The sequence below is a fragment of the Corythoichthys intestinalis genome, chromosome 2 (assembly GCF_030265065.1).
Source record: "Corythoichthys intestinalis isolate RoL2023-P3 chromosome 2, ASM3026506v1, whole genome shotgun sequence".
Classification (NCBI taxonomy): Eukaryota; Metazoa; Chordata; class Actinopteri; order Syngnathiformes; family Syngnathidae; genus Corythoichthys; species Corythoichthys intestinalis.
This window is the reverse complement of record NC_080396.1, coordinates 5136347-5157315: the sequence shown is the minus strand read 5'-3', so window position 1 is coordinate 5157315 and position 20969 is coordinate 5136347. Positions and strand designations below refer to the sequence as shown.

At 38.7% G+C, this 20969-nt stretch overlaps 2 protein-coding genes across 2 annotated transcripts in view; one reads left to right on the top strand and one right to left on the bottom strand.

Moving 5' to 3' along the window:
• LOC130906581 (hepatocyte nuclear factor 4-alpha) overlaps window positions 1–19805 on the bottom strand; it is a 99967-nt gene extending 80162 nt beyond the window's left edge. Inside the window, exon 1 of the mRNA XM_057821064.1 lies at window positions 19669–19805. Coding sequence (XP_057677047.1) covers window positions 19669–19708 — 40 coding nt within the window. The 5' untranslated portion in view covers window positions 19709–19805. The remainder of the gene's footprint in view (window positions 1–19668) is intronic.
• ormdl2 (ORMDL sphingolipid biosynthesis regulator 2) overlaps window positions 3226–20969 on the top strand; it is a 70687-nt gene continuing 52943 nt past the window's right edge. Inside the window, exon 1 of the mRNA XM_057821088.1 lies at window positions 3226–3385. The gene's annotated coding sequence lies outside the window, so the exon portion shown is untranslated. The remainder of the gene's footprint in view (window positions 3386–20969) is intronic.

The following is a 20969-nucleotide window of genomic DNA, read 5'->3' as shown; positions in this document are numbered from 1 at the left end:
TACAGTTTGCTTTATTTGACTTTTGATACTTGATTACAAGCTTAAAAAGTTCTTCCTTAACTTCTTTCTTTCCTCTTTTAGAAAAAGGTTTGGCGCTATCTACTGTAAGTACTGACAATCATTTGGGGTGAGAAGTTTGAAGTATGCAGTGCAACAAAATCTGATTAATATACAAAATATGGACGTATGGCTTGGATTGCATGTATGGGTTTCACAGTACACTGTGACAAAATGGTGGGCCAAAAATATGGGGCCCTTTGCATTATTTTGCTTAGGGCCCCCAAATGGCCTGGGCCGGCCCTGATCTTGAGGTACCAAGAGGTTCCCACTCCTACCATTAACCGCAAAAAACGAGGGATCACAGTAAATGCGAAAACATCTTTTTTGGTGCGCTAATAGTTAAAGCAGGTTCCATTTGTCTATTTTTGTGATTTTATGACGTTCAGACCACATTTGAGTTCCAATTCATGCAGAAATTGAACAGTCCAAAGCTTCCCAGAGGGAAAAAATGCATACAGTCAACATATAAATTACGCTTAGGCCACAAAGTTTTACGCACGGGGAAACGAGCCGTTAGCGGTAGGCTCAAAGGCGTCGCAACCCATTAGGCAAACCAGGCAATTGCCTAGGGCCCCTAGCCATCAGGGGCCCCCAGAGGGCCAACAGATGTAGCACACGCAGCTTTACTGCACTGTCCCAGTGACAAGTGTAGGGAGTGTTTCAATACCATAGAAACATTTGGCTGATTATAGCAATTCTGTTATAATTCCCAATCAGCACCAACCATGTTTCGTAGATTATACATGTCTAAAAAAGTCCAATCAGCTATTAGTACCACATGATTGTTCAAAGAGTGACCCACCAAGTACTTTCTGGTAAGTCCTTACCAAGTTGTTCTTTATTGATTTTCACAGGCCACCTCATTATTCATGTGACTACTTAAAGAAATGGCGATTTTTCCCAAAAAGTCTATTAAGGGGTCTATCGTTATCCTCATCGAATACTCTATAAGAAAAATATAACATATATGCATCTAAAACAATCCTAAACAATTTTATTAGCAAATTTAACACTTGTTTCGGTCGGTAGTCCACCAATCAGTAGTTCTTACGGAATAATTTGAATTTGGTGGGTCGTAGGGCCAATCTGACTACTGATTTCACACAAAGGTATATACAGTGCCTTGCAAAAGTATTCGGCCCCCTTGAACCTTCCAACCTTTCGCCACATTTCAGGTTTCAAACATAAAGATATAAAATTTTAATTTTTTGTCAAGAATCAACAACAAGTGGGACACGATCGTGAAGTGGAACAAAATTTATTGGATAATTTAAACTTTTTTAACAAATAAAAAACTGAAAAGTGGGGCGTGCAATATTATTCGGCCCCCTTTTTAGCGCCACCTTTTGCTCCAATTACAGCTGCAAGTCGCTTGGGGTATGTTTCTATCAGTTTTGCACATCAAGAGACTGACATTCTTGCCCATTCTTCCTTGCAAAACAGCTCGAGCTCAGTGAGGTTGGATGGAGAGTGTTTGTGAACAGCAGTCTTCAGCTCTTTCCACAGATTCTCGATTGGATTCAGGTCTGGACTTTGACTTGGCCATTCTAACACCTGGATACGTTTATTTTTGAACCATTCCATTGTAGATGTGGCTTTATGTTTTGGATCATTGTCCTGTTGGAAGATAAATCTCCGTCCCAGTCTCAGGTCTTGTGCAGATACCAACAGGTTTTCTTCCAGAATGTTCCTGTATTTGGCATCCATCTTCCCGTCAATTTTAACCATCTTCCCTGTCCCTGCTGAAAAAAAGCAGGCCCAAACCATGATGCTGCCACCACCATGTTTGACAGTGGGGATGGTGTGTTCAGGGTGATGAGCTGTGTTGCTTTTACGCCAAACATATCGTTTTGCATTGTGGCCAAAAAGTTCAATTTTGGTTTCATCTGACCAGAGCACCTTCTTCCACATGTTTGGTGTGTCTCCCAGGTGGCTTGTGGCAAACTTTAAACGAGACTTTTTATGGATATCTTTGAGAAATGGCTTTCTTCTTGCCACTCTTCCATAAAGGCCAGATATGTGCAGTGTACGACTGATTGTTGTCCTATGGAAAGACTCTCCCACCTCAGCTGTAGATCTCTGCAGTTCATCCAGAGTGATCATGGACCTCTTGGCTGCATCTCTGATCAGTTTTCTCCTTGTTTGAGAAGAAAGTTTGGAAGGACGGCCGGGTCTTGGTAGATTTGCAGTGGTCTGATGCTCCTTCCATTTCAATATGATGGCTTGCACAGTGCTCCTTGAGATGTTTAAAGCTTGGGAAATCTTTTTGTATCCAAATCCGGCTTTAAACTTCTCCACAACAGTATCTCGGACCTGCCTGGTGTGTTCCTTGGTTTTCATAATGCTCTCTGCACTTTAAACAGAACCCTGAGACTATCACAGAGCAGGTGCATTTATACGGAGACTTGATTACACACAGGTGGATTCTATTTATCATCATCGGTCATTTAGGACAACATTGGATCATTCAGAGATCCTCACTGAACTTCTGGAGTGAGTTTGCTGCACTGAAAGTAAAGGGGCCGAATAATATTACACGCCCCACTTTTCAGTTTTTAATTTGTTATAAAAGTTTAAATTATCCAATAAATGTTGTTCCACTTCACGATTGTGTCCCACTTGTTGTTGATTCTTGACAAAAAAATTAAATTTCATATCTTTATGTTTGAAGCCTGAAATGTAGCGAAAGGTTGCAAGATTCAAGGGGGCCGAATACTTTTGCAAGGCACTGTATATACCTCCGTATCCGATGGTGGTATTTTTGTGTTGCTACTCTTTCTTCTATTGCTCCAAGTCCAACTGTCCCATTTACTTGCACATGTTCCAAGGGCCCCATGTTGCTTGTTACCTGGGGCCCCGGGGACCCTTGCTACGCCTCTGGGTAGGCTGACATGTTGAAGCGCAACGGGCCAGAAAGCGCCGTCTTCTAATCAGTCACCCAAACTCCTGCCCCCGGCGGGGGCTAAAAGTCAAAGACCGGCCCGGCCGAGACCTGATGTAACACCTGATGTGCGAGTTTGAAACTTCAAACTCCAGTTTGTGAACAAAGTCCTGTCAATCTATTCTGAATAGGAATCTCCCACCGCTGGCCAAACTCCATTTGCGAGCGGTGCCTATTTGTACCTTCTCCTCCATGACCGGGTTTCATTCAAGTCCCATCTCACCCGCTCGCTCGGTCACGCGGCGGGAAAGCCGGCGAGACGTTAACGGGATGGAGGAAAAGGAACCACGGGGGAAAAGGAATATGGAACTTTTTTTTCTGCTGTCGTTCGCGGGTGTTGATAAGAGCAAAGACAACATGCAGTAGATGGAGTGCATACTGTAGGTGAGTGGAGTGTTATGATTCGCAGAGACTCATGTCAACAGGCAACTATCTGCAAATAACCACGCTTATGCAAGTCAGAGCGGGAGAGGGGGGGGTTTAAAAAAAAAAAGATTGCTGGTGTCTCGGCCGCTGTGGAGCGTTTAGTGTTCAGTTTGTGGTGGCCTTTTCTCATTGATACACAATATACTTTGCAGCTCTTTTTTCGAGAACTGTATTTTTTGGTGTATACAGTAAGTCGCCCCCGTCCAAAGACTGTACAGTAAAGAGAAAAATATATAAAAGCTATGTATAAGTCGCACTGGAGTATAAGTCGTACCACCCAAAGACTTCACAATAAAAAGGAAAACATGTAGGCTATATACATGGTTTGGACAATATCATGGAAAGACCTTAAAAAAAACTTATTTAATATGATGTAGGTCCACCTTTTACGGCAATTACAACGACAATGCTCCGAGATATTGATTCATACAACTTGTGAATTGTTTCCAAAGGAATTTTAAGGCCATTCAAAAGAGTTCATTGATCAGAAACAAAGAATGAATATTATATGTTAAATGGTAAATGGTGTTATACTTATATAGCGCTTTTCCACCTTTCAAGGCGCTCAAAGCGTTAAAGCAAATATTGTAAAAAGTAGGCTTGTTCCGATCATGTCTTTTTGCTCCCGATCCGATCGTTTTAGTTTGAGTATCTGCCGATCCCGATATTTCCCGATCCGATTGCTTTTTTTTTTTTTTTGCTCCCGATTCAATTCCAATCACTCCCAATAATTTTTCCCGATCATATACATTTTGGCAATGCATTAAGAAAAAAATGAATAAAACTCGGACAAATATATACATTCAACATACAGTACATAAGTACTGTATTTGTTTATTATGACGATAAATCCTCAAGATAGCATTTACATTATTAACATTCTTTCTGTGAGAGGGATCCACGGATAGAAAGACTTCTAATTCTTAAAGGATAAATGTGACTTTGTATATTGTGACTAAATACTGCCATCTAGTGTATTTGCTGAGCTTTCAGTAAGTGATACTGTAGCCATTTAACTGCTCTGCCCAAATGCATGATGGGAAGTGCAACCATGACTGTGCGTAGTAGCACCAATGGATATATCTTCTCTGCGTTGGGAAATAACATAGGGTGTTAAGAAAAAGATCAACTATTACCTTGCTTCCCCAAATTGCTTCCCACGTTATTTCTAATTATTTAGAGAGGGATTGTAAGGCTTTAGCCAATTAAAAAAAGGCTTCAAGGACCGCCAAAATTCACTCTACTCATTTTACGCTGCCTCATAGCTCTATAAATAGGTAAAACGGCGCCATTATAGACTGAACGCGACAATGCGTGAGTAGGTCGTGCAGCACATGCGTTAATTGCGTTAAATATTTTAATGTGATTAATTTTTTAAAAAATTAATTACCACTGTTAACGCGATAAATTTGATAGCCCTACTTTAAGCCAAAACTAAAGACTCTGGATGAGTGTAAGACATTTTGTCTGTAACGTTAAATACAAATAGAAAACGATCTAATTAAAAAATATATATATAAAAAAAAGGCATGTCCGATATTTTTTTGCCGATTCCGATACTTTGAAAATGACGTGATCCGGATGCCGATCGATCGGGATTTCTTTAGTTAAAATCATGGCGTCTTTAATTCTGCTCTCGCATGCTCTCACCCCTAGTTAGGGTTTTGCTGTTTTAAAATTTTAAACTTTTTTTTTTTAAATGCCCTCCTAATCAAAAATTTTCTTCCCCCAGAAAATTGAGATTTTAAACTTTCCAATGATGTATCATACATGAATATAGGACAATTTTGAAATTTGGCCAAATTGGGGTCTCAGAGCGGAACTTCAAGTCACCTGAGTGTTTTCTGACATAGATTTTTGTTGGTCTGGGTTGCAAATCAATAGGAGTGAATAGAAGTTTTTGTGCCAATGAAAATGAGTGGAGGGCGAATAGGGCCATTGGAAATGAATGGGAAATTTTATTCATCAGCAGCGAATGGGAAAGTTTTTGGCAAATTTTTGTGGAAATGTATGTTTATGTCTCGAGAAATTTTGAAATTTCACTTTTTTTCCCCCCCAAAAAACTGTGTTTTAGGGCAAACAGTCATTTTTGGGGACGTCAAAGTCGCGCAAGAATTCCGGTCGTTTTGGTAGCCGAACGGTGTCTGTGGGTCAAACGGTTTTGGCTACTTTTGCATGACATGCAAAGCTACCATCAATAATGTTGACAAACTATGACCAAATTCGGAATCCCCTTTAACGTATTTTCTCTCGGTAATGGCAACGTGTCATGCTGTTTTTCCAGTTGTCATCTCGTTCCTTCCCGACGACGTAATTTCTCGTGATTTTAGTACAGACGCTTTTGCATAAATATGGCGCTTCATCAAATCAAATCTCAGAGGAGTGTTCGGATTGTTCATACTCGTGACATCTATTTGGCCTCGGGCTAATCATAAACCTCAAGGGCCTATTCGGAGGCCGCTATTGCTATCGTAATGCGAGATGATTGAAAAAAAAAAAAATGAAGCACTCGTGTATTTTTCTTCTCTGCACATACAAAATTTGGACAAATGCAATTCATACTTCTGCTGCCTGTATTTTTTCCAACCCAAAGGCGTCCGTGTCACTTCATGTCAAAACGTTGCCTCCGTGCAGCAAATAAGTCAACAATTGCATCAATAAACACCAGACGTAAATCAATCACAGCGGGCGATAAGGCCTGCAATCATTAACTCTGTTTTGCAGAGGATTCGTGTCAGCAGCTCATCCCACAGTACTTTTATCAAGATTGATTCGCAGACGTTTCAGCTTACAGAGCAGAGGCGTTACATTTACTCGAGTAACTTTTGCAGAAGATGTACTTCGAAGAGTAGTTTTACCGCACTTTTTACTTGAGTAGATTTAGAAGAAGAAATTCTGCTCTTACTCTGCTACTTTGCCAAATACTAAAATTACAGTGGCATGAAGGAGTATCTGAACCTTTTGGAATTTCTCATATTGCTGCATAAAATCAGCATCAAATGTCATCTGATCTTTGTCAAAATCACACAGATGAAAAAATAGTCTGCTTTAACTAAAACCACCCAAACATTTATAGACTTTCATAATTCAGTGAGGATAGTATGCAAATAATGAAAGAAAGGGGGGAAATAAGTAAGTGAACCATCACATTTAATATTTTGTGCTCCCCCCCTTTGGCAGCAGTAACTTCAACCAGACCCTTCCTCTAGTTGTAGATCACTCTGGCACATCGATCAGGACTAATCTCGGCCCATTCTTCTCTACAAAACTGCTATAGTTCAGTCAGATTCCTTGGATGAATCGCTGTCTTTTAGTAATGCCAAAGCATCTCAATGGGGTTCAAGTCTGGACTTTGACTTGGCCACTCCAGAATGTGTATTTTGTTCTTCTGAAACCATTCTCAAGTTGATTTACTTCCGTGTTTTGGATCATTGTTTTGTTGCAGCATCCATCCTCTTTTTAGCTTCAACTGTCTGACAGACGGCCTCAGGTTTTCCTGCAAAACATCCTGACAAACATTTGAATTCATTCTTCCATTAGTGATAGCAGGTTGTCCAGGCCCTGAGGCAGCAAAACAGCCCCAAATCATGATGCTCCCTCCACCATGCTTCACGGTGGGGATGAGGTGTTGATGTTGGTAAGCTGTTCCATTTTTCCTCCACACATGATGTTGTGTGTTACTCCCAAAAAATTCAACTTTGGTTTCATCAGTCCACAAAATATTTTCCCAAAACGTCCGTGGAGTGTCCAAGTACCTTTTTGCAAACATTAAACAAGCAACAATGTTTTTTTTCTTTAGACAGCAGTGGCTTCCTCCGTGGAGTCCTCCCATGAACATCATTCTTGGCCATAGTTTTACCTATAGTTGATGTGTGCACATGGATATTGGATTGTGCCAGTGATTTCAGTCTTCAGCAGACACGTTAGGATTCTTTTTTAACTCTTTGAGTATTCTGCGCGGAACTCCTGGCGTCATCTTTGGTGGACGGCCACTCCTTAGAAGAGAAGCAAAAGGGCCAAACTCTGTCCCTCCATTTCTGGACAACTTCTCTGAAAATATCTTACCAAAACTTCTATGGAATGTCCAAGTGCCTTTTTGCGAGGATTAAACGAGCAACAATTATTATTTTTTGATAGCAGTGGCTTCCTCCGTGGAGTCCTCCCATGAACAACATTTGTGGCCATAGTTTTGCATATAGTTGATGTGTGTACATAGATATTGGACGGTGCCAGTGGTTTCTGTAAGTCTTTAGCAGACACTCTCGGGTTCTTTTTTACCTCTCTGAGTATTCTGCGCTGAACTCTTGGCGTCATCTTTGGTGAACGGACACTACTTGGGAGAGAAGTAAAAGTGCCAAACTTCTCTGACTGTCGACTGATGAACATTCAGACTTTTAGAATGGTTTTGTATCCTTTCCCAGCTTTATAAAAATCAACAATCCTTGATCGCAGGTCTTCAGACAGCTCTTTTGACCGAGCTATCATGCACATCAGACAATGCTTCTCATGAAGATGTTTCTTACCAGGTGTGTGTTTTATAGTGGGCGGGGCAGCTTTAAACCACTCATCATTGATTGGGCACACACCTGACTCACAGTGATTGGTAAAAATTGGTTTCAATTGCTTTTTAGGTCTCCTTAGGCAGGTCTCACTTACTTACCGTATTGGCCCGAATATAAGACGTTTTTTTTTGCATTGAAATAAGAGTGATAAAGTGGGGTTCATCTTATACTCACGGTCTAGACATTATACCCATTCACGACGCTAGATGGTGCCAGATATCATTGAAGCGATGTTCTGTCATGACAGATCTCAGCTACTCTCAAGTTTAACCAGTTTGCATTATTTTATTGCAATTTTTTCCTTATTCAGATTCGTTTCAAGACTACAGTTACAGTTAGACTTCACTTTGATGGTTAATGCAGTTATTGCAATTTTGTTGTTTTATCACAATAGATTGGTTTATTTACATTTCAAAAACCAGAAGCCATTCATTTACGCATGCAATTGCACTTTAGCTTACATATTTAAATGTTCAGATATTAGGATTTGAGTGAGGCAAAATAACATGCTTTTTCCCTCAAATATGTTGTTTTAATCATTTGTTTCAGATGTAATGTAATTATTTTCTTTATAAAAATCAATTTGGTGTTCATAAAGTCTTTTTTCAAACTTGAGTCTTGAAAAAGAGGGGGTCGTCTTATAATCAGGGCTGTCTTATATTCGGGCCGATACGGTATTTTCCCCTTTTTGTCATTGTTTGCATGCTATCCTCATTAAAATATGAAAACCCTTAAATGTTTGGGTAGTTTTAGTTAAAGCAAACACTGTTTTTTCGTCTGTGTGATTTTGACAAAGATCAGATCACATTTGATGGTGATTTTATGCAAAAATATGAGAAATTCAGAAAGGTTCAGATACATTTTCATACCGCTGTACTTGAATTATTGCCTCCTTATTCTACATATTAGATTCGACTTTATTTCTCACCAGCACAGTGGCTCTACAAATTTCACCAATGAGATGTCACAACAATAATCGCATGACTCCAATGTACCAATCAGACTTAACAATACAGTCACACAAGTCAATGCTATTTCTGAAGAAATTGTGACGGTAGCTTTTCTGTTATGGTTGGTATATTGGGTCTTTTCCTGTTGATGTTGGGGCATTTCAAGGTCACTTCATTTTGATATCGGGTGACATCGTGTTGATTTGGGGGCATTTCAGGGTCACCTTCTGTTGATGTCAGGTCATTTCCTGTTGATATGAGGTCATTTCAGGGTGTTTTTGTTTGTTAACGGGTCACTTCCTGTTGATCACAGGTCACTTCCTGGCTCCATTGGAAATGAAAAGGAAATTTTGTCCATCGGTAATGAATGGGAAAGTTTGGGGTAAATTTTAGCAAAACCTTACATTGTTGCCACAAGAAAAATAATAGCCTGGTTTACTTCAATGTCCTTAAATGTTATATTTGTAAATGATTCGATTTGTGGGAAAAAAACTGTAGAACAAGTAAAGTTTTGAAATTGTACTTAAAAAAAAACAACAACAAAAAAAACAGGTGACCGGTCATTTTTTGAGTGTCAAATGAAAGAAAGCCTGCATTGCGCGAGAATTCTGGTCGTTTTGGTGTATGAACGGTGTCACTGTGTCAAATGGTTTTGGATGGGAAGAATTGACATTGGGGAAAAAAAAAAAATGTAACATTATGCATGGTAGATTTTGCATTACTGATATTTTTCCTGCACCACTAATTGACCATTGTGTTTATACAACTACTTTAAAACACAAGGAATTCTTATAGATAATTCTAACAGTTACATCAGGTTGGTAAAACTAGGGTTGTTCCGATCATGTTTTTTTGCTCCCGAGCCGATCCCGATCGTTTTAGTTTGAGTATCTGCCGATCCCAATATTTCCCGATCCGATTGCTTTTTTTTTGCTCCCGATTCAATTCCAATCATTCCCGATAATTTTTCCCGATCATATACATTTTGGATATGCATTAAGAAAAAAATGAATAAAACTCGGACGAATACATACATTCAACATACAGTACATAAGTACTGTATTTGTTTATTATGACAATAAATCATCAAGATGGCATTTACATTATTAACATTCTTTCTGTGAGAGGGATCCATGGATAGAAAGACTTGTGACTTTGTATATTGTGACTAAATATTGCCATCGAGTGTATTTGTTGAGCTTTCAGTAAATGATACTGTAGCCATGCCCAAATGCATGATGGGAAGTGGAACCATGATTGTGTAGTACTACCAATTGATATATCTTCTCTGCTTTGGGAAATAATATAAGGTGTTAAGATAAAGATCATTTGCTACCTTGCTTCCCCACATTAATTCCCATGATATTTCTAATCGTAGGGAGAGGGATTGTAAGGCTTTAGCCAATTAAAAAAGGGCTCCAAAGGCTGCCAAAATTCACTCTACTCATTTTACACTGCCTTTTATCTCTCTATATAGGTAAAAAGGCGGCATTACAGATTGAGCGCGACAATGCGTGGGTGGGTCGTGCAGTGCATGCATTAATTGCGTTAAATATTTTAACATGATACATTTTTTTAAAAAATTAATTACCGCCATTATCGGGATAAATTTGATAACCCTACCTTAAGCCTAAACTAAAGACTCTGGATGAGTGTAACATATTATGTTTGTAACGTTAAATACAATTAGAAAACGATTTAGCTAAAAAATATATATATATATTAAAAAAAGGCATGGCCGATATTTTTTTGCCGATTCCGATACTTTGAAAATGACGTGATCGGATGCCGATCGATCGGGACATCTCCAGTAAAAACTACTGTGAACATAAGACATTTAAAAACGCAAACATTTTTTTACTTCATGGGTCATTTTTTTAATACACTGTTGGCTAAAAGTATAGGGACCCCTGCAATTCTGTCAGATAATGCTCAATTTCCCCCAGAAAATGATTGAAATTACAAATGCTTTGGTAGTCATATCTTCATTCATTTTGCTTGCAATGAAAAAAACATAAACGAGAATGGGAGAAAAAATTAAATCATGATCATTTAACACAAAACTCCAAAAATGGGTCGGACAAAAGTGTTGGCACCCTTTGAAAAATCATGTGAAGCTTCTCTAATTTGCGTAATTAACAGCACCTGTTACTTACCTGTGGCACATTACAGGTAGTGGCAGTAATTAAATCACTCTTGCAGCCAGTTAAAATGGATTAAAGTTGACTCAACCTCTGTCCTGTGTCCTTGTGTGTACCACATTGAGCATAGAGAAAAGAAAGAAGACCAAAGAAATGTCTGAGGACTTGACAAGCAAAATTTTGAGGAAGCATGGGCAACTGCAAGGCTACAAGTCCATCTCCAAAGACCTGAATGTTCCTGTGTCTACCGTGCGCAGTGTCAGCAATAAGTGAAAAGCCCATGGCACTGTGGATAACCTCCCTAGATGTGGACAGAAAAGAAAAATTGATGAGAGATTTCAATGAAAGTTGGCGTTGAATTCAAAGGGACTCTATAGTAGGATACCCAGGAAGACTCCACTTCTGACCCAGAGACATAAAAAAGCCAGGCTGGAGTTTGCGAAAACTTACCTGAGAAAGCCAAAAACGTTTTGGGAGAATGTTCTCTGGTCAGATGAGACAAAAGTAGAGCTTTTTGGGAAAATGCATCAACATAGAGTTTACAGGAAAAAAACAGGCCTTCCAAGAAAAGAACACGGTCAAACATGGTGGAGGTTCCCTGATGTTTTGGGGTTGCTTTGCTGCTTCTGGCACTGGACTGCATGGCATTATGAAGTCTGAAGACTACCAACAAATTTTGCAGCATAATGTAGGGCCCAGTGTGAGAAAGCTGGATCTCCCTCAGTCTTCCAGCAGGACAATGACCCAAAACACACTTTAAAAGCACTAAAATGGTTTGAGAAAAAGCACGAGAATCTTCTAAAGTGGCCAGCAATGAGTCCAGACCTGAATCCCATAGAACACCTGTGGAGAGATCTGAAAATGGCAGTTTGGAGATGGCACACTTCAAATGTCAGATACCCAGAGCAGTTGGCCAAAGAAGAATGGTCTAAAATTCCAGCAGAGTATTGTTAGAAGCTCATTGACGGATACCGAAAACGGTTGCAGTTATTTTGTCTAAATGTTGTGCTACCAAGTATTAGGCTGAGGGTGCCAGTACTTTTGTCCGGCCCATTTTTGGAGTTTTGTGTAAAATGACAATGTTTTAGGGAAAAAAATCCTTCAGTTTTGTATTTTTTCATTGCAAGCAAAATAAATGAAGCCATTTCTACCAAAGCATTTGTAATTGCAATCATTTTCTGGGAGAAATTCAGCATTATCTGACAGAATTGCAGGGGTACCAATACTTTTGGCCAGTAGTGTTGTGTGCCATAACAGAGTGGATTAGCGATGTCCCGATCTGATATTTGGCTCGGATCGGATACCGATATGGGCAAAAAAATGCGCATCGGTATCGGATCGACCAACACGGAAAAATTCCGATTCAGACTTCCGATCAAGTTTTTTTTTTAAATCCGGTCCGCGTTTTCCAGCGCACCGATTTACATAATCCATTCCAGTTTTTGCTTCAGTTTCCCTAAAATCCGGTCCGCATTTTACAGCACACCTTCAACACACTATATTTACATTACCATCTCCCAATTTACCGAGAGACTTTATCGGTAAAAATGTCAGCTGTGTGGGATCATTTCACCTTAAAGGACGACAAAGACGAAGAGGCAGAGTGCAACATAATCCACAATAAAGTCAAGCGTCGTGGTGAAGCTGTAAGAAGTTTTAATACAACCAACCTAATCCAAGCATTTAGCGAAATACCACCACAAACAATATGAGGAGTATGTTAAGAAAACCGAAGACAAAAAGAAAGGTCCTACGCAACTAACACTGGCAGAAACTTTTGCTATGCGTGACAAACTGGCTCTCGACAGTCCCAAAGCCCAGGGAATAACAAGAGTTATTGACGAAGAATTAATTCTGGATGATGAGCCGTTATCTCTCGTGAATAAAGACGCACCATCCAACACTTAGAACCATGGTACAATATACCCAGCCGTCATTACATCCTTGAGCGATTCGGCCGTGGAAGATTCGAGAACGATTCACAAACATCCAAATTCCGATTATTGAAATATGTCAAGTAAAGCGGAACTAATACACAGCGCGGTCTTCGGGACGCAATGAGAAACGGACCGCATTGCGTCCCGAAAGTAAACATAATGCTTGTCATAGACCCGGGTAATGCCAATGCTCAACTCACGGCTTTAGCTCAACTCATGCCGCTGGATAAAAAACACAAGAATACCTGACTGCTGCTGACAGCCGCTACAAACTACGTCAACGTCGTTTTACTGGAGATAATAGATATCATATGTATACAGAACTAGATGAAAAAGGACAGACTCGACTGCGTTAGCAACATTGAAGTATTGAAAACCAGATGCGTTAGTAAACAGCCGCCATCTTAAAGCAGAAGACTTTGTGGCATGTAACCACAGCCACAGGGTAATGTTACGACGGCGTGACGTAACGGCCGTAAAGTGTGTGTTTGCCGGAAGAGTGTTGCGTTAGAAGAATGGCGACTCACAATAAACAGCAGTGAGCACAGAGTCAGTTTCCGAGCGTTTTATTGAACATAACAGACTTCCCTGGTAGACTGTTGTGAAACTTCCAAGCGAACCTAATTTACTTTTTATCTGAAATACTCCTACATCGGCAAAATCTTGACTTGAATCTATCTTCAAAACAGTTTTAAAACTTTCACATGTCGAAAGTAGACAGAAGGGAAATTATGGAATAACGGGAGCAATTTTATCAACTTTAACAGTTGATTCACAAAATTAAATGATTTGAATGTAGTTTAAAGCTGCTGATACAGAATGGGGACTTGAGTATTTTATTTACTGTTTTAAAATGTTAACTTGATACTGAAATAGTCGTTTATTTAAACCTGAGAGGCTTTTTATACAATTTTTTGTAACTAATGCACAAAACATTAAAAGCATCTAATAGCTTGGGGGATTTGGGGGATTTTCCACTGAGGTTGTTGGTGTGTTTTGCTTTTTTCAGACAGTTTACAATATTATTTGCATGTTTTACTGACTATGCCATTTCTGTTTGTTATTTATAATGTTTTGCGTTTGTCACGGAATAAACAGGTCAGTTTCTTGTTACCAACCGTTGTGTGTTATTCAAACTCACCTAATTCAGCTGGCTAGTTGTTATCAAGAGTACTAAAACCTTTTTCAACATGAGTCTGACAACTAAGTAAGGAGGCTAAATAACTTTAAACTTTAACACACGCTCAGATAGGTCGGTATCAGCCAGTATTGATATCGGATCAGAAGTGCAAAACAATATCGGTATCGGATCAGAGGCACAAAAACCTTAATCGGGACATCCCTAGAGTGGATACTAGAGGTGTGCAAAATTTCCGATTCTTAGATTACCGTAATTTCCCCAATATAACGCGCACTTTTTTTCCCCAAAATCAACTTGTAAACTCATGGTGCGCATTATAAACGGGTACATGGATGGAGACAGAAATATATATGTATTACATATATATACAAACCGATTTTTTTTTCATTGACACGGCCACGTTGTGTTGAAGAAACGTATGCGGCGACCCGTTGCCGACCATTACGGTACGTGACGTCACCATTTTGTTTCGGTAATACTTCACTCTAATCGGCCGAATGATTTCGTCTGTGTTAAATTCTGCTTTTTTCACTCTTCATAAAGCACAGAATTTAGTTTCTTGAACTCATTTGAGTCGATGTTTATTGCAGCTCCACAATTCGGACCATAACAAATGTAAGGACACACACTTCCTGTGTCCGTCAACAAAATCGGTCCCTCGGGAAACTCAAACCCAAATAACAATAGTTCCTTTTGTTACTGTCGTGTTGACAGCGATGACTTCTCGCGGATTTCCGACTTACGTTCTCACTTTCATTTTACCGTATCAATCCATGGAAGAAACATTTATTCATCATGAGGAAACGAGCAAGTTGTACAGCAGCCTTTAAAAGAAAAGTCACATCTGTTTTGTTTTCTCCTAGATTCTGGTAAGTTGGAGAAGTTGTCAAATCATATTATTACCGTAAATATTGTCAGTTTACGGTAATGTTTTGAACTACCAATGTGCTATGCTTGTCCTGTGTTTCACCAGTCAGTAAAATGACATCTCTGTATCTGTACACGAGCTCTGTTTTCTTGTATTCTTCTATTTATTGGTGCTAAAATTAGGGTGCGCGTTATAAACGGGTACAATAATTTTCCCCAGATTTTACAAGTAAATTTGGGGTGCGCATTATACACGGGTGCGCCTTATATTTGGGAAATTACGGTATTCGCGATTCGGCCGTGGAAGATTCGAGAACGATTCACAAACATCCAAATTCCGATTATTGAAATATGCAAAGTAAAGCGGAAGTACAACACACTCAGCGCGCCGCGCGGTCTTCGGGACAATGAGGAACGGGGCGAGAGTAGCTAAACATCATGCTTCTCATTACCCGGCCCCTCGGGTAATGCCAATGCTCAATTCACGGCGGCTCTAGCTCAACTCATGCCACGAGATAAAAAAACAAAACATACCTGACTGCTGCCGAAAAGCTGCTACAAAGTACATCTACATAGTGTTACGGTAGATATCATTTATATAGGACTAGATGCAATATAGATTCGGTAGCGTGAGCAGCACAGCTACAAAAAGCTAGATGCGGGCGTAGCAAACGGCCGCCATCTTAAAGCAGTACGCTTCCCTGCAAGGCTGTTGTAGCGAACCTTCCAAGCAAACCTAATTAACTTTTTTATGTAAAATACTCCTATATCGGTAAAATATTGACTTGAATCGATCTTTAAAATAGTTTTAAAACTTTCACATGTCGAAAGTAGACAAAAGGGAAATTATGGAATGACGGGAGCAATTTTAACAACTTTAACGGTTGATTCACAATATTAAAATAATTGAATGTAGTTTAAAGCTGCTGATATAGAATGGGGACTAGAGTTCTTTATTTACTGTTATTTTTGTATATATTTTTACTGCTATATGTTAACTTGATACTGAAATAGTAGTTTGGTTTAGCCTGAGAGGATTTTTGAACAATTTTGGAACTAATGTACAAAACATTTAAACAAAAAAAAAAAAGGAGGGGGGTGCATCAATAATTGTTTTATAATCGAATCGGAGCCTCTGAATCCTAATCGTAATCGAATCGTTAGGTGCCCAAAGATTCCCAGCTCTAGTGGATACTAACATACATTTTGCGTGATAGCTAGCCCTCAACCTAGCTTTGCTAGAATAACAGCTAGCATGACTTTGGATACTTGATGAAAAATATCATTTTACAAATATACCTTTGAAATGATACAATGAATTTCTTTAATACATAACTTTAACAGAAAGGATACGTTATGATCAACCACTACTACATAAAACTGCAAAATCTGATTTTTAAAGGAGGTAACAAATAAAATTGCTTAGCGCAGTTGAATTTCCCGCTACTGGTATGACGTTATTTCAGAAGAGTGATGTCATTCATAAATGGGGAATTTTCTTAAAGGGACACTAACACATTTAACTGAGCGGACAGTGAGACTGGGTACCAACAGAGAACCTTTTATTTATTTATTTTTGATTGAATAATATAATTTAAGTGAAAAACAACACACAAATAAAGATAGTTTATCCATGACAATAAAATCATAACAATTATTTTAGATTTTTTTTTTTCGACTTACAGTTTTAAGAAAAAGTATCTGAACCTTTGGAAATTGTAATAAGTAAGCGAACCATCACATTTAATATTTTGTGCCCCCCCCCCAGACAGCTCTTTTGACCGAGCCATGATGCAGATTAGACAATGCTTCTGATCAAGACAATTCTTACCAGGTGTGTGTTTTGTAGTGGGCAGGGCAGTTTTAAATCGCTCATCAGTGATTGGGAACACACCTGGCTTAAAGTGCATGTGACACGAAAAAGCATGTTTATTTCATAATACACGCGGTATTTTATGCTCCTGAATGATATGGACCGCTTGGATGTGTGTGGAAGCGATCGCTTTATTTAGTTTTTTGAATCCCGCGCCATGAAAATGAGTGACTTTCGGCTTCGGTCTTGCATTGAGGAGGAGGGCGCTGTGACGTGTACGGTAGAAGATTCCCTCTTCATTATACAGCTTACCGTTGTGTATGAGGACGAAGGATTCAGCTGATTTTGCGGATTAATACGTTTATTTTTCGCATCACGCCAGCCAAATGGGTGCAGAAAAATCATTCTGTATGAGGGAGAGGCGTATGCGCCTTTTTGGAGTTTCAAAAGGTTCCCATTCACCGTGGATATTGGCCAAATCAAGCCCGACTACTGTGGGACCATTGGACTTACGAGGAAGTGAGTAAACATCTTGTTTTGTATTATGTCAAATACGAATACAGCGATTACAAAGTAAACACTACAAACTTTCTTTAAATAAAGGACTACTTACGTTTGATAGGCATATAAAAAGCTCTCCTCATGCACATTAGCTGCATGTTAGCTGCACAACAACTGCAGCCGCCCTCCTCTGGGGAACCAACTGTAAATTGCTCTCCGTCGGGCGGTTTGCCGATCCGTGAAGACAATCGACAACCCAGTCGTCATGTCAGATAATCCGGGCTAGTTATGTGTGATTTTCCGCTTCGAAGACTGTAAAACATCACTCAGTTCGGGTTAGCATGTCGGCTAGCTGTCACGCCTCTTGGTTTGTTTACATTCTCCGAAGCCGGGGAAGGGAAATGACATATGTCCGATTTAGGTGTCATAAAATATCGTTCGGGAGGTGCGACAGTAAAGGTGAAGTCGACAGTTTTGACCATTATGGAGTAATTTTGCCATGTCGTCCTGAATAAGGGCATTTTTATGATTTCATATTCCATTTAGCACAAGACTGTTATTTGTCATGACCATGCCATTTATTTAGCAACTGGGGAAAATACTTGGATAAAAAGAATATCCTGTAAAAATATTGGAGTAGAGAGTTTCCTCGTTGTGAATAGTTCCCCCTCGACGGGCTGACTGGTCCTTCTCAAGCCATTTATTTAGCTATTGGGGAAAAATACTTGGATAAAAAGAATATCCTGTAAAAATATTGGAGTAGAGAGACTGAAACAATGACATTTTGCGGCTCTCTTCGTTGCGTTTTCCTCGTTCTGAATAATTCCCCCTCAATGGGCTGAATAGTAAAACCAATGAGCCCAGTCTCCTGCTGACGTCATCCACCTGTTGAGGACGCCAGAGCCCTATAATGGTAGGCGTGGCTAACCGGCAGATTAAAAGACTAATTTCTCGTCATCTGCGCTTTGCTAAATTGTTGTATATCGTCGAATCGTCTCAAAATATGATTCTAATTCACATAATAATGCTATTTAAGACTTTTTTTCTCCTTTCGTATGCTCTTTAAATTGTTTGGAAAAATGGGTTTCAATTGCTCTTTAAATCTCCTGACCAGAGGGTTAGCTTATTTTTTTCCCCCTTCTGCCATTGTTTGCATGCTATCCTGATTAAAATATGAAAACCTATAAATGTTTGGGTGGATTTAGTTAAAGCAGACACTGTTTTTTCAGCTGTGTGATTCTGACAAAGATCAGATCAAATTTGATGGTGATTTTATGCAAAAATGTGAGGAATTCCCAAAGATACTTCCCAGATACTTTTTCATACCACTGTATATTATTAATTTTAGACTGAATTTGAATGAAACACACTTAGCAAAATTTCATAATAATGTACTGTATTACCAGAAGTCAATTCAATTTAAAAAAAAAAAAAAAAAAAAAATAGAATTTAGGGAGCCTGTTATGTTTGAATTTATATTTGAATAGACGGCAATTGATAATACACAAAAAAGTTGAATGAGTATTTGTTCAACTTTAGCGAAAATACAGCTTCATTTATAGTACTGGGGACATAAAATTAAAAAATATTTAAAAAATAAAAAAATAATAAAATTAAATAAAAAAAAAATAAAAGAAAAATAAAAAAATTTAATTTAAAATAAATTTTAAAAAACCCAAGAACAAAAAAAGAAAAATAAATAAAAAGAAAAAAAAAAAAAAAAACTTGTGATCATTACGAAATCTGAATGTCAAAAATTTGATATTTTCTGCGTCCTTTATGGTATACTCGGGTTTCAATAAGCTTCGGCTTCTCCCGTCAGCCGTTTTCTTTTCGGGTTGAATTAATTATAAAGACATATAAATGCTGTATGTTTGTTTGGATTTGTCATGCCTGAAGGGAAAATAAATAAATAAATAAATAAATAAATAAAATGGCACCTTATGAAAACAAAAAAAATGACCCTCATAAAATAAGATGGATCATTACTTTTACTTTTACACACGTGCATGTACAATTACTGCAATACAGAATGTTTGGAGTACACACACATATTTGTTTGATGTTGTTTTTAAACCTCATTAGATTAATTTCCTCCCAAAATATATTTGCACTTTAATACTTTGGAGCATTTCATAGCACATCCATGAGTACCTATAGATAAATATCTTTACTTTTGCACATCGAGTGAGTACTTTTGTCAGTCCTAAATAAAATGCACGGTTAATCCAACTGTGCTCTGCGAGGGCAAGTCTCTTTGAATCAAGACTCTGCTGCCCTCGTGTGGCGAGTCAGCACATGCGCCAGGATGAGAAAAAGGAGTATTTACCTGTGCCGGAGAAGTTTAGCGTCCCGTCGTGGGCGAACATCCCGGACGGACGGAAGGCTCGGCCGGGGCCGAGCGCGATGCTCAGCCCATGAGCTGAGCCGAGAGAGCGCGGACGCCGGCCGGACGGACGGACGTTATTAGTCTAGCCCGTAAGCGATTGTGAGGCGCTCTGTGCTAATCCTGCTTGCTCCTATGAAACTTGTGCGAATTGAATGAGTGTTCTAATCCTCTTTGGTCGTCCTGTACAAATGCTTTGAGAGCTCACATTCATGCGTGGGAGAAATGCTTGCTCCTTTGTCATTTTCAATCAAGAGTCCAGTCCAGCATTTCATGAACGAACAGCACCAAAAATCTAATCATTTTTTTCATTGCATAACATACTTAGAGCTGAAACGGTTAATCGATTAACTCGAGTAATTCGATGAGAAAAAAGATTTAAATAAAATTTTGCTGCTTCGAGTATTCGTTTAATTAAAGTGGGGCTGTAATGGTTTGTTTTGAAACTGCTTGCATTTAGTTTTATTGATTTGGGTGGATACAGTGCCCTCTAGTGGCAACAGTAATATGACACAACTCATTTCACATGACTGTATCCAACTGCTTTCTGTTAAGTCCAACATTAACTAATGTTAGATAATGCATTCGTAATTTAGTTTATAGGCATGTTTAGCTGTTTTTGCTGGGAATATGTGTTTGAACTCTTTGTTAAGAGCATTGTTAAAAAAATAAAATAAAGTTAGCATTTTATAGCATTTAAGCTAGCGGACTTTTACTTTGTAAGTTAGCCAATTGTTCTTTTGTTGTACTTATATCCTTTTTTTTTTAATAGCGTCTGAGGCTCAGCTCAGGTATTTTGATTTTTTTATGTTCCTTATCCGATTACTCGATTACTCTAATTTACTAGTTATTTGATTAATCGATTAACTCGAGTAATTCGATGAGAAAAAAGATTCAAATGAAATAGGGCTGTTAAAAATTATCGCGTTAACGGGCGGTAATTAATTTTTTAAATTAATCACGTTAAAATATTTGACGCAATTAACGCACATGCCCCGCTCAAACAGATTAAAATGACAGTACAGTGTGTTTGGCGCCCTCTGCTGGCGCTTGGGTCCAATTGATTTTATGGGTGAGTACCATGAGTGAGCGTGGTGTAATTATTGACATCAATAATGGCGAGCTACTAGATTATTTTTTGATTGAAAATATTTTACAAATTTTATTAAAACGAAAACATTAAGAGGGGTTTTAATATAAAATTTGTATAGCTTGTACTAACATTTATCTTTTAAGAACTACAA